General features: G+C 48.6%; 1 protein-coding gene across 2 annotated transcripts in view; it reads left to right on the forward strand.

The window, feature by feature from the left end:
• Window positions 1–10,008, forward strand: part of TMEM240 (transmembrane protein 240) — a 43,116-nt gene extending 33,108 nt beyond the window's left edge. For both annotated transcript variants that reach the window (XM_081201721.1, XM_081201720.1), the window contains exons 3-4: window positions 822–1,030; window positions 4,487–10,008. In XM_081201721.1, the coding sequence (XP_081057847.1) occupies window positions 822–1,030; window positions 4,487–4,635 (358 nt within the window). In that variant the 3' untranslated portion in view covers window positions 4,636–10,008. The remainder of the gene's footprint in view (window positions 1–821; window positions 1,031–4,486) is intronic.
• The last annotated feature ends 4,760 nt before the right edge of the window (window positions 10,009–14,768 follow it).

Here is a 14,768-nt window from a genome sequence, read left to right on the forward strand (position 1 = left end):
AATTACAGTTCTGTGAGGAGAACAGGGGTCTCCTAACACGTCCCGGCACCCTAAACAAACTACAGCTCCCAGGATCCTTTGGGAGAAGCTATGACTGTTTCATAACGCTTTAGATGTAGGTAGGCAGGGATGCAGGTGGCGCTGTGGTTTAAACTACTGTGTCGCTTGGGCTTGCTGATCAGAAGGTCGGCAGTTCGAGGCCCCATGACGGGGTGAGCTCCCGTTGCTCTGTCCCAGCTTCTGCCAGCCTAGCAGTATGAAAGCACATAGTGCAAGTAGATAAATAGGTACCACTCCAGCGGGAAGGTAAATGGCATTTCCGTGCGCTGCTCTGGTTCGCCAGAAGCGGCTTAGTCATGCTGGCCACATGACCCGGAAAAACTGTTTGCGGAAGTGGACAAACGCCGGCTCCCTCGGCCTGTAAAGCGAGATGAGCGCCACAACCCCAGAGTCGTTCATGACTGGACTTAAATGTCAGGGGTCCCTTTACCTTTTAGCCCTGTTTAGGTATCTGAGGCAGTATTAGCCAGTGACACGGGAGCTAGTGAGCCAGCAGAGGGGGTGGACTTAACACGCATTGATGTTTTTAAACGATGCCATACCAGATCCAGTATCCTACTGATCAGCTGTAGGCCCTGTTTCATTGCAAGAGCCCAGACAACTGCTCAAGGATTCCACCTGATGGCACCGGCCTAGGACCTGGGCGGAATCCCTAATGGCTGCAAATCCATTTGTTCTCCTTTTTTGCCCTCCAATCTTTGATGCTTTCCTCCTTTTCTCTCTCTCTCTCTCTCACTCTCCCTCCCTCCCTAACCTCACAGGCACCATGTTCATTACGTCATCCCCTACGACGGAGACCAGTCCGTGGTGGATTCGTCGGAGAACTACTTTGTGACTGACAATGTCACCAAGCAGGAAATCGACCTGATGCTGGGACTCTTGCTGGGATTCTGCATAAGCTGGTTTCTGGTGTGGATGGATGGAGTGCTTCACTACGCCGTACGGGCCTGGCGGACAAGCCGACGGTATGGTAAGTGAGTGCTCACCGGCCTGTTGCCGGAGGGGTTTCGCTGTCGCTGGCGATGCCCCAAGGGGAGGTGTTTTCGCATGCCCCAGGGGGAGCAGGTTCCTTCTGGTTTCTGGGTACCTCGTTCATGCTCCTCAAGCTTTCGTCCCCATTTTGAGGATCACGTCTCTAGCCCTCAAGGATGTGAAAATGTGCTTATGTTGAAGGGAAAGCCAGGCGAACGTCACCTTTCTGGCTCTGAGCTAAAAGATGTCCAGCAGAAACGAAGGGTTGTCCCCTCCAACAAAGCCCTACTCAAGAGTTGACCCGTTGAAATTAGTGGGCCAAAGTTATTCATGTCCATTTATAAGCGCTTTGCTTCCCCGCTTCCTCCGGACGTCTTTTGCAGCAAGGGGCTGCAGGGAGATCGCTATCTCCCCCCAGCCCCTTGCTTCAGAAGAGGTCCGGGGGCAGCGGGAAGCGAAGCGCTTCGCTTCCCCGCTTCCCCCGGACGTCTTTTGCAGCAAGGGGCTGCAGGGAGATCGCTATCTCCCCCCAGCCCCTTGCTTCAGAAGAGGTCCGGGGGCAGCGGGAAGCGAAGCGCTTCGCTTCCCCGCTTCCCCCGGACGTCTTTTGCAGCAAGGGGCTGCAGGGAGATCGCTATCTCCCCCCAGCCCCTTGCTTCAGAAGAGGTCCGGGGGCAGCGGGAAGCGAAGCGCTTCTTCCCCGCTTCCCCCGGACGTCTTTTGCAGCAAGGGGCTGCGGGGAGATCGCTTCTCCCGGTGCTCCGAAGCCGGGCGGGGGGCAGGGGACACCTCCCGCCGCCGCGGGGACACCTTTTGAAGGCAGGCGGGGGGGGAGCAAAGACTTTCGCCCCCCGCCCGCCTTCAGAAGAGGTCCAGGACCTCTTCTGAAGGCTGGCGGGGGGCAAAAGTCTTTGTCCCCCCTGCCTGCCTTCCCAGGGGCTTTTAAATCGCCCCGGACAGCGGAGAAGTCCTCCGCTGTCCGGGGCGATTTTGAAATGCCGCCCGCCAGCATTTTAAGATCGCCCGGACAGCGGAGAAGTCCTCCGCTGTCCCGGGGTTTTTTAAAATGCTGGGGGTGGGAAGAAAAGCCCTTGTCCCCCCCCCAGCCTTCAGAAGAAGGCGGTTTCCCTAGGAACGCATTAATTGATTTTCAATGCATTCCTATGGAAAACCGTGCATCGCAAGACGAAAAAACCGCAAGACGAAGAGAATTGCGGAACGAATTAATTTCGTCTTGCGAGGCACCACTGTAATTAAAAGCAACAACTACCGAATGTCACAACAAGCAATTAAACAAAAAAAAACCAAAAAAACATTATTATTTATTAATTAAATTTGTTAGCCCTTTTATTTAGCCCAGGGCAACCCAAAACAACTTACAACCCAAAGCAGCTTACAATCAAACAGCTGCCCCCTGCAAACACCACATAGATACATTAAAACAAAGTGGGAAAAGAAATAGATTAAAATAGATTAAAAAACACCCCACCCACTTCTCAAAGGCCACAGAAAGTTAAGGGCTGGAGGTTAGAAGGTCTTGTTTTCTTGCCACTTAAAGATGTCTAATTAAGGCGCAAGGCAAGCCTCCTTGGGGAGAGCATTGCGCAAATGGGGAGCCACTGCAGAAAAGGCCCCGTTCTCTTGTTGCTGCCCTCCAGACCTCTTGCAGAGGAGGTGCATGAAAAAGGGCCTCAGAAGATGATTTCGGGGTCTGGGGCGGCTCATATGGGGAGAGGCCGTGCTTGTGGTCCTGAGCCGTCTTAAGGCTTTATAGCTGAAAACCAGCACTTTGAATTGGGCCTGGAAACTGATTGGCAGCCAGTAGGCTCAGGCCAGGAGTGGCGTTATATGCTCAAACCATCTTGCCGGATTGAGCAACCCGGCTGCCTAATTCCGCACCAGCTGAACCATCTTCAGAGGCATCCCCATGTATAAGAGGTTACCAAAACACAGACAACAAAAATTAGGCTATCCCTGCTCAGAGAGGGGAGCAGCTGGGCCACCATCCGAAGCTGATGGAAGGCTTTGGTGACACTGAGGCCACCTGAGCCTCAAGTTGTCACTTGAGGATCCAGGAGAACCCACAAGCTACGTGCCTGCTCCTTCAGAGGGAATACAGTGGTGCCTCGCAAGACGAAAAGAATTCGTTCCGTGAGTCTTTTCGTCTTGCGATGTTTTTCATCTTGTGAAGCACGGTCCGTCGCAACTGCGCCTCTTCAAGCGGCTTTTTAAAAAAAGCGCAAGACGTTTTCGTCTTGCGAAGCAAGCCCATAGGGAAATTTGTCTAGCGAAGCAACGCAAAACCGAAAAACCCTTTCGTCTAGCGAGTTTTTCGTCTTGCGAGGCATTCGTCTTGCGGGGCACCACTGTATAACCCCATCAAGAGTGCAGCAAATCAGAAATAAACTGGTCCCAAGCTGTTAAGGGCTTTTTTATGCCCATAATAGCACCTGTAACTTGGACCAGTAGCAAATCAGCCGCAAGTGCAGATCTCTGGTGTTCTCCACTGAGAGAGTCTAGCATGCAAACATGTACATTAGTCCATTAAAATTTTATTCAAACCTGTGGGTTTGATTTTTGGGAGATGTGTTTCCTCTCTTTGGGGACTGTAGTTCAAAGTAGGATGGCTGCCTGATTAAGTAAATCTTAACTAATCATAGGAATTAAATTGAGCTAATTGATTAAATTTGCATATAAATTAAAGGAGAGTTTCAAAGCCCAAAACTCCATATATCATGATAGGTAAATCATAGATCGGGATCTATTGGTAGATCAGTGGATAATTTGATGTATATCAGCAAGGAATTTCTTCACTCTTTTTAGCTTTTAATGTTTGATGTTTTATCATGTTTTTAATATTCTGTTGGAAGCTGCCCAGAGTGGCTGGGGAGGCCCGGCCAGATGGGTGGGGTATAAGTAAATAATAATAATAATAATAGTTCCGGCTGGAAAAAAGCCCCTATTACAAATTGAGCAAAAGTAGTCAGAAACAAGAAATGCTTCTCAAAGTCTACCACCAAATTTAACAATCATGGGCTGGGTTTTTAAGCATGGCTAAGCTTTTGGCGCTGTGGGTTAAACCACAAAGCCTAGGACTTGCCGATCAGAAGGTTGGCGGTTCGAATCCCCGCGACGGGGTGAGCTCCTGTTGCTCTGTCCCTGCTCCTGCCAACCTAGCAGTTTGAAAGCACGTCAAGTGCAAGTAGATAAATAGGTACCGCTCCAGTGAGAAGGTAAACGGTGTTTCCGTGCGCTGCTCTGGTTCACCAGAAGTGGCTTAGTCATGCTGGCCACATGACCCAGAAGCTGTTGGCAGGCTCCCTCGGCCAATAAAGCGAGATGAGCGCCGCAACCCCAGAGTCAGCCATGACTGGACCTAATGGTCAGGGGTCCCTTTACCCTTTACCTAAGCTTTTGCTGAAGTCTCTCTCTCTCTTTCTCTTTCTGTTGACAGACACCACTTGGTCTTGGATTCCAAAATTTTGTAACTTCAAGGAGTTCAGGAAACGTCACCACCGGCAGTACGAAGAGCCGACCGGGAACATGGTGCACATCAAACAGAAGTTGTACCATAACGGGCACCCCAGCCCCAGACACCTCTAAGAAACCCAAGACTGTCGAGGGGTTGTAGAACTTGGCCTTTTTGCCGTCTGTCGAGGGGCCCCGCCCGTTCCTCAATGGACGCCACTTTAAGGACTTACGTTTAGTTACCCTTATCGGTGTGTGTCAGCCCGGCACACCCAGAGAATGCACAATCCAATCCTGTCCCGGCTGCGAGGCTCCCGGGACGTTGCACTGTGGTTACCATTTTATTGGTGGACTCCTGTATATATGTAAACAAAAAAACAAACACAAAACCGGAAAGAGAATTTGCATTGTACTTCCGCAGCCCACCAAGCTCCTCGATGGTGTGTCCTGCAACGCCGATGTACCCTTTTTGCGTTTTGTTCGTTATTTATTTGTTTTTTTGGGGGGGTTCTTCTTCTTTTCCGGAAATCTGTTGTTGTTCAAAGTCTTCGTAGGTGAGTTTGGACAGAAGATGTAATGTTTAGCCTAAAGTGTGTCCATGTCCCCCACCCACCCCCAGCCCTGCCGCTGCCGCCACCCCCCAGACCCTTCCCGGATGCAGAACGCGTCTCGTTTCCAGTTGCAGATTTGGCTTGAGGTTCATAACGCCCGGTAGCTCTGTTGCGTACAATAGACGGCGCACCATTCTTGGTTCCTTTGGAACCAAGTTGCTAGCTTGTTGTCACGACACCCTCTCCCTCCCCATTTTTACAATTTTGTTCTGTTTCTTAAATTAATGGGATCTGTAGTTCATCCTGTCTGTTTTTTTTACTAGCTCGGAAGAAGCAACCGATGCTGGTTTGTCGTGGAAAAAAAATGTTAAGCAGGTTAGAAGCCAGGCGGAAGGACACCGGCTTTTGTGGAATGTGTTTGAGGGCCTGTTGATTCTTATCTCTGACCACGTCAGCCCCCCTGGGTGTCTCTGCCAACTGTTCGCCTCACCCTGCCTTGAGAATGATTTATCCCTTGATAAACGTTGCGTCGCTAATGCGTTAGGAGCTCAAAACGCGTCGATTACCAAACGGCATTTGTTGGTGTTTGTAATAACTTAACCACTTGTCCAGAACACCTGACAGGGTGCATGGCAGTGCAATGAGAGCTAGTTCAGGCAGCCATTGGTCTCATGCTGAAACCATTGAGCCCTGTATATGTGTGTGTGTGTTGCTGACTGGTCTTGTAAATGTAGAATTGTAGAATTGTAGGGTTGGAAGTAACCCCCTTGGGCAGGCATAGGCAAACTCGGCCCTCCAGATGTTTTGGGACTACAACTCCCATCATCCCTGACCACTGGTCCTGTTAGCTAGGGATGATGGGAGTTGTAGTCCCAAAACACCTGGAGGGCCGAGTTTGCCCATGCCTGCCCAAGGGGCATCTAGTCCAACTCCCTACAATGCTAGAATAAGTTTCTTGAGAATGGAGAGCGCTGCTTTATACCAAGTCTTTGTCCATCCAGCCCAGTACTGTCTGCACTGACTGGCAGCCGCTCTCCTGGGTCTCAAGCAGAGAAGGGTCTTCCCCATCACGCTGTCCTTTTCACTCAGGAGTGGGGAACCTTGGGTCCTCCAGATGTTGCTGAACTCTCAACTCTCCCAGCAGCCCTTGCAAGCATGGCCAAGAGCCAGGGATGATGGGAGTTGTAGTTCCGCAACACCCAGAGGGCTCAAAGTTCTTCCGTGCCTGTTTTATGTAGAGATTTGCTGGCCAGATTCAGAAGGTCTTCTTGGCCAGGGGTGGGGAAACCTGCAGCTCTCCAGAGGTTGTCCAACTACAACTCCCATCAGTCCAACAACACCTGGAGGGTCACAGGTTCCCCATCCCTGTTTTAGACCATGGTGATTTTCAGCTTACCATAGCTGGAATCTTCTGTTTGGACGGAAAATGGGGCCCAGAGTCCAGGCGTAGCCAACAAGTAGATGTTTCTGGACCACAATTCCCATCATTCCTGATTGGCAATGCTGGCTGAGGCTGATGGGAGCTGGAGATTGAGACTACGCCTGGACCAGACAGTCAGGGACTGCCATCTCTAACTATTGTAGCATTTCTAAGACCAGCTACCTCCAAGGCTTAACTCCGCAGTGGCTTCAGGATGTTGAAGGAACAAACCATCGTTGTGTGAGTTGGCCGTAGACCTTTTCATGCACTCAAAAGGACATGTGAGGCATCAAGTGTGGAGGGAGTTTATGTGTGAGCGAGAAAACGAAGGGCGGGGGGGGGGGAATTGGCTTCATTTAGGATTTTAATGCAAACCTACCTGATTCGGACTTCCCAAAACAGGATGCAAACCAAGACACAGCTGCCTTTCGGAATTCTGAAATTTTGCAATGCAGTTCTCCAGTGCATAACAAAATGTGTACATTAGGGGAAAGCCTGCATCAAAATGCATATATTAGGGTTTTTGTTTTTAAAGAACCCAGCAAAATGCATTATTTCAAGGAAATTTGCATGCAGATTTCAGGGGAAATTGCGTATGAATTTTGGAAAGACTTAAGAGCCAGCATGGTGTAGTGGTTAAGAGCGGTAGACTCGTAATCTGGAGAACCGGGTTCGCGTCTCCGCTCCTCCACATGCAACTGCTGGGTGACCTTGGGCTAGTCACACTTCTCTGAAGTCTCTCAGCCCCACTCACCTCACAGAGTGTTTGTTGTGGGGGAGGAAGGGAAAGGAGAATGTTAGCCGCTTTGAGACTCCTTAAAGGGAGTGAAAGGCGGGATATCAAATCCAAACTCTTCTCTTCTTCATAATAATAATAATAATTTTATTATTTATACCCTGCCTATTTTGCTGGGTTTCCCCAGCCACTTCTACACTTATAGATTATAGACTTACAGATTTCCGTGAGGATTTAAAAATAATAATCGCAATTATTAGCAGAAAATGTGGAGAACTGAATTTAGGCTTGGAAAAAGGAGAAATTGGGGGAAGTGAAATTATTAATTCTCATTATTCTTAAGAATAATAAGAATAGTGATAGTAACAACCTGCTCTTCACCTTCTAAGGCTGCAGGGCGGGTTTCAACAATGGGAATGCCATGTTTAAAACGCATTTAAAACAGCTTCCAGCCACAGAGAATAAGCTGTGTCCTAAAAAATATAAATCTTTGGGTGTCCAAAGCTGGGGAGAAAGGGGGGAAATGGACAGATCTGTTCATTCCTTGGTGGCACAGGGCTCCCCGCATCCTCAGTCAGTTGCTCAATTGCAAGGCAGCTTCTGAGCTCATTCAGCCAGATTCCTTGCAGGAAGGTGAGAGGTGGAGTTGGTGAGGACTTTAGGAACGGTGCTGGTCCTCTGACACTTTATCCCTCATTTCTTCTTTTGGACGCATGAAGTGGGCACCTGCCATTTTCATGCATGCGGAGATAACTCCCAGTTCCATTGCTGCCTGTTTATTAACTCACCAACCAGGATTCATATGAAGAGTGATTTATTTATTTTTTTAATGCGTATTTATGGGGAAAGGCTTGGTCCCATTTTGTGTGTCAGATGGCCTCATCCAACCAGGGGGTGGTCTCTTGACTGCCCTGGCTCATAAAGGGGCATGGGACTTTGTTACGAGGCAGAAATTCCACCGCCAGACATTAAAGTTGCTGCCATACCTGCAAGAGCTATGTGGCAGGCAGATATCAAACAGGTGCTGACTCATCCATCATTACTGGGGGGGGGGGGAAGGAAGCGGAAGCAACTGCACCTGTTGAATTCCTGTCTGCCAGGCACAAACTCCTCCCACTCTGAATGCAGACAAAGCCATTTGCATCTGTCGTCTTTTCCTTTTTCCAAATGCCGGATGTCCCACCAGCCAACCGTTTCGACCGTTTATTTATTTTTGAAATTTGAAACGATATCCCGCTTAACTTTTCTTTCTTTTTATATATATAAAGAAATATAGACTCTAGGTGGCTTACAATTATACAGAAAAGAAAAAAAATCAATAATAATCCAAACGGAATTGCATGCATGCATTAGTGCGGATGAATACCCATGTTAAAACAAGGAACATCCTCGCCAGGCAATATTGAGAATGTTGTCTCTGTGCTGATTTGGGGAATTGGGGTTTTTGGGGGGTGGGGTGGGGAGGGGAGCGGAAGACCCTGATCTGACACAGAGTTGAGTGTGCTTAAGCCTTTGATTTGAGTGGCTTTACGTGTGCCCTGGCAAATGCTAATGATAGCTTTCCACCTGAGGGGTGTTTATACCTTACGTCCAAAATGTGTACAATCTGCGAACACAGATTGTGCAAGCTGTGTACCCCTAGTTATTTGCACGTGGTGCTCAATGAGTGTACGGTCTGTGTGCCTGTTCTTACGGCTGTTGTATACAAATGCCCTCCGAAGCAACAAGTGTACACACTCTTGCCACGAAGGGATGGAGGCAGCGTTAATGTACGAAATCTGAGGTTTGCCATGGAAGTAGGGCCGGAGCTGGTTTCTGGGTGGTTGGGTGTGGAGGTGAGTAACCTAGTAAAGACTTTGGGAGTTCGCAGGATTGAACCAGTGCAATAGGAAGAGGGAAAGGGGCTTGCTTTTATTTTATTTTTTAAAGAAAATTATCCAATGGGTCTCTCTGCCTGGGGCTGTTTTGCTTCTGCAGAGTCCAACCTCTCATTCTTTGCATATTTCCGGAGGACAGAGATGCACCAATCAGGACTAGCGGGCTGATACATTTGATAAAAATAAATCTTCTCATTGCCTCAAAGTACCTGGTCTGCTGAAGACAAACACCTGATAAGGGGAATGCCAAATAAATATTAAATATACCCGGTGGCTGCTCTGGTTTAAGCACATTTAACTCTCGTCTTGTGCGTCCGCTTTACTTGGAGGTAAGGTCCGTCCAGTACAAAGGACTTTCCGAGTGAAATCTGTTTAGGATCAGGGCTCTGAAACCCAATTCTCCACCCTTCTCACTTTCAAGTAGACACGGCAAAGAAAGGAGGGGGGGAACCCACCATTGTTATTATGATTTAAAATGTTGCAGGCTTTGTGTTTTGAAAAAAAAAAAGAAAGAGAAGCTGCCCCCTTGTTAAATGTTACCAAAAAAATTATAATAAGGGGGGGGGAATTGGACAGACCCTCCTTCTGAAAAAAATATTGACAATGTCTGTGATTACTCTATTGTTTGATTGCAGTGTCTGTGATTAAAAGGAAAAACAAAATGAAACACGAGAAATCTACTGCCAAAGTTAACCCCATGAATCTGACGGCTCATTTGATTCGATGGTTCCTGTCAGAGAGCAGATTTGTGAATGTGTGTGTGATGTGGAAGGCTACTCCAAAGGTTTGGAGTTGTATCAAGGTCAGAGTTAGACCCATTGAAATGAATGGACCCATGTTAGCCATGCCCATTAATTCTGATCCATCTGCTCAGAGTAGAATTATATGCAACCCATTGCATAAAAGCTACATTTTTGTTTCGTCTCTTGATATCCTATATATATATTTATCTATACATTATTACCAGGGTGGTGTAAGTGGTTAGAGTGTCGGGACTGTAACCCAGGGGACTGGGGTTCAAATCCTCCCGCTAAACTATGAACCTGATTGGGTGACCTCACAAGCCAGACAGTCTTTCTCAGCTTAGCCTATGTCACAGATTGCCACTGAATATAGTTGTCAGGGAACAATGGCAAGGACGGTATTTTGCTGAGAAGCCGCCTTAGGGGAAAAAGCTGGAAAAGGTTCGGAACGGGGAAAACAGATATCAAGGGGGTGGAACAACTCCTGTGAAGAAACCTTACAACATTTGAGGCTCTTCTGTTTAGAGAAAAGAAGAGGGAAGGAGGGCCAGAAGCGGATTTAGGGGTGCAGAACTGGTTCTCCCACACTTGGTGCCAAGCCGAGAGGACACTGTGACAATGATAAACAATGGAAGGTGAGAGGTAGGGGGTTGCGCCAAATTTCTGGTGTTGCACAGGGCACACCGCTGGAATTTCAAAGCTCACTTTAAATGCCACTGAGAGGGCACAATAGAAGTTTGCAACATTATGTATGGCAAGGGTATGAATAAAAATATTGTTTTTTTGTGTAGCCGAAGGCTTTACCCCCCCAAAAAAGAGAGACAGAGACATAAGACGAAATAAAACACGTTACAAAATAAAACATATCACACAATTAGAATATTTATTAAAACCAGGCATTCTGTCAGATAAGGGCTTGCTCCTCTGGAAAACAATTTAACATCCCCATGAACCTTTCTCCTTAAAATTGCTGCTCTAGAGGTAAAGCAGGCCGGCACCATGGCTTGGAGAAAGTGAGAAGTTTTTCTCCCTCTCTCCTCGTGACAGAACTTGTGGAAACCTAGCAAAGTTGAAAGTTGGAAGTTTCTGGTCAGATAAAGAAAGGACTTCTTCATGTAGCACATAGTTCAACCATGGAACTCGCTGCTGCAGGAGCACCACCAACTTGGATTTGGTTTTAGAAGCAGATGAGATAAATTCATGGAGACGTAACACTTTCAAGGGCTGCCAGCCGCAATGGCCGTGCTCTGCCTGGTCCATGGCAGGAGACAGCTATGCTTCTGAATACCAGTTGCTGGAAAATGCAGGTTGGGGAGAACGCAGTGGTGCTCAGGTCGGGCTTTGGGCTTTCCGACAGAGGCATCTGGTTGGCCAGGATGCTGGAGTAGATGGGCCTTTGGCCTGATCCAGCAGGGCTTTTCTTATGTTCTCGCAAGACGCCATGCAGAAAAATGCTTCTCTGCTTCTGCAAGAGAGAGTTCCTTCGCCTTGGGGTGAATGCTACTGTCAGAGCAGCCCAGAAGTTCTTGATCATGGGATACACACACACACACACACACACACACACACACACACACACACACACACACTAACGTCAAAAAGCTTCAGCAACAGAAAGATGGAGAACACAAGGGCAGGGTGGAACAGCAGGTTGGAAAGGAGCGGGTGGGGACATGTCTGAAGACCTGCTTCCCTCTTGGTTCCATCTGCAGGGCTTACTTCAAACAGCACCCTCATTTTTAAAAATAGTTGAGGGCCACATTCCCTACTGGGCAAGCTTCTGGGGGCCAAATGGTGGGAGGAGCTGGCCAGGTGTGTGTGTGGTGTAGGAAGCAGGTGAGAGTGCCTGGTCCTTCAGCACAGAAAAAGGATGCCTTCCCCTAAGATTTACTGCCCTTCTGTTTACATGATGGCAAGTGCTTCCGTATACACACCAATACATGCACAAATATTATGCAGATCTGCATGGCTACCCTTCTCCAGGTGCATTGGCTGTGGAGGGAATGGGCAGGCGAGACCACCACCAACTTGCCTGCTGCCATTCTTAGGAGATTTCAAGGTGTACGATTGTTCCACAGCGTCACGATTTGGCAACCTGAACGGGCAGGCGATGGTTGCGCCAGCTCCCTGGTGGCCAGGGAAGGGCCTTTGTGCCAACTCGCCCCTTTTTTCTGCCCAGGCTGTGAGCTCTCCTTAATGGTGCTTGCAGAGGATCTTGGTTCCAAGGATAGTCATAAAGAAGTACATCTGTTTTCATTCCGAAGGCAGCCTCAAAGGAACTGGCTTTCCTCGAAGAGGATTAAGAAAACGCCCGTCACATTAAAAGTGCTCTGATGCAACGAGAGCGAGGAGCGGATCAAAAAGGGGATGATGGAAGGTGATTTCGGCAGGAGAGTCCTGACAGATCTAGTGCATGGGTAGGCAAACTAAAGCCTGAGGGCTGGATGCGGCCCAATTGCCTTCTGAATTCGGCCCATGGACGGTCCAGGAATCAGCGTGTTTTCACATGAGTCGAATGTGTCCTTTTATTTAAAATGCATCTCTGGGTTATTTGTGAGGAATAGGAATTCGTTGTTGTTTTTCAAAATATAGTCCGGCCCCCCCACAAGGTCTGAGGGACAGTGGACCGGCCCCCTGCTGAAAAAGTTTGCTGACCCCTGATCTAGTGCAACCCACCAGATGCTCTAAAAGGGAACACACAAGCAGGACCTGGGCACAAGAGCACATTTCCCCACCTGTGGTTTCCAGCAACTGGTATTCAGAAACATACTGCCTCTGTGCAGGAAGAGCATAGATTGGTGGCCATCACTGCCTCCTCTGGGAGTGAGTTCCATAGTTACTAGGTACTGAGTGAAGAAGTCGTTTCTTTCGAACATTCAGGCCTACAGAATCATAGAGCTGGAAGGGATCCCCCCAAAGGTCATCTAGCCCAACCCGCTGCAATGCAAGAATCTCAACACACACAGTCCCCCATCCAATCTGCAACCCCATCAGACCCTGCTTAGCTTTGCAAATGTGCTAGCAGTTTCATTGCTGCACCACTAGGAGGTAGGTAAAAAGGTAAAGGACCCCTAGACGGTTAAGTCCAGTCAAAAGCGACTGTGGGGTTGTGGCACTCATCTCAGGCCGAGGGAGCCAGCCTTTGTCCACAGACAGCTTTCCGGGTCATGTGGCCAGCATGACTAAACTGCTTCTGGCACAACGGGACACTGTGACGGAAACCAGAGCGCACGGAAACGTCGTTTACCTTCCCACCGCAGCACTGACTATTTATCTACCTGCACTGGCGTGCTTTTGAACTGCTAGGTTGGCAGAAGCTGGGCCAGAGCAACGGGAGCTCACCCCGTCACAGGGATTCGAACCGCTGACCTTTTGATCAGCAAGCCCAAGAGAATCAGTGGTTTAGATCACAGCGCTACCCACATCCCTGCTGCCACTAGGAGGATGCAGTTCTTGCAGTGAGGAGATGAGAAAACACCAATGCTCTGAGCCCAGGGTTGAATGTGCCCCTGCAAACCTCTCCATCCAGCCCCCAGAACTCTCCCTGGGCTGCCCTCCGGCTCCCCAGGCCAGACCCCTCACCCAACCTGCAGCACACTATTGCTTTTGCTTGGCAGGAAGGCATCCTTGAACAGTGATGCCTGTTTGGAGAGAGGTGTAGAACTTAATTGGCTGAGGTGGAGTATTAGCTTAAGGCACTAGACATTCAGAGGCTAGAGTCAGTAGCAGTGGCTCTTGAGTATGTGGAAAGTGCCATCCAGGTCCCCAATATGGATATTAGTTTTTCCCTTTGTGTATAAAGATCCCCTTAATAAGCCCACTTGTAAATTTATCCTGCCTCTGGTAGTGGTGTTCATCTCACATCCAACATCAAGCCTAGCCACGTTCCTAAGAGGTCGCGAAGCCTCCTGAGGGAAGTGGGTGTTAGTGGCAGGATTAAAAACACAGCCACTTGTGTGTGTATATAAGTGAGGCTGAGCAACTGCGATCCCCGACAATCCAGAGGAAGCTTGCATAAAGTGCTGCTTGATGCTCTTCTAGTACGCTATCTTCCTATATATATATATAAAGGCAAGGCTGTCGTCACGCAGCAGTTCATGCGGCCACCTCTACTCCAGCATGATGACAGAATGCCAGGTGAGAGAACAAGCAGGTAGCAGGCAGCCCAGGCAAGCGGGGAAGGCATTTCAAAGAGCTGTTTGCCAAACCACTCTCCGAAGCTCCTCCCCCCTTCCTTAAAAGAGGTTTGAGAGAGTTGTGAAGGGAAAGGTGAAGTCTAAAGTGAGATGGTTCCCCCTTTAGGAAGGAGTTGGCCAGGTGGAGGGCGGGAAAGGGGGTGAGAGTCCCCACTCTGTGTGTATGGATCTCTCTGACTTGTGTGTGGTTGAAATTTAGCCTATAATATTGAGGTCACATCCATTGCTCCACCCACTTCCCCCAGGCCCCACCCACCACTAGAAGGTTGCCTATGATGGAATGTGGCCCCCAGGCTGAATACCTTTCAAATTCCTGTTTGCCTTCTCTGCTTACTAAAATATTGGGAGTCTACATTTTTGCCCAGCAAAGGCTGGCTCTTCCAGGCACTAAAGGATTGTAGCTTTAACATTCCTTCCCTCCAGTTTAGCTGGATCGGAAATTATCCAAGTGGGTCTAATTTCTTGGAGTGTTTTTTTCCTTCTTGGATTCCGTTTTTTTTTTAAAAAAACGGGGTGCTAAATTGACTACCAAATAAGCAGGCCCAGTAGCAGGATGGAAGTAATCCAGCACTGGAGAGAGAAAGAACTCCTCTGAAATTGGAGACATGATTTGACTTACGAGCTTGTAGAGAAAGCCTATTATAACTGTATTCCCTGCCAGCTGGTTGAATGTGGGGAAGAGGTGAGGGAAATGAGATTATCCATCACAAGCAGTCACCACCAATACCAGCTCAATGTACCTTTG

The sequence above is a fragment of the Podarcis bocagei genome (assembly GCF_964188305.1).
Source record: "Podarcis bocagei genome assembly, chromosome: 7".
In the NCBI taxonomy this organism is placed as follows: Eukaryota; Metazoa; Chordata; class Lepidosauria; order Squamata; family Lacertidae; genus Podarcis; species Podarcis bocagei.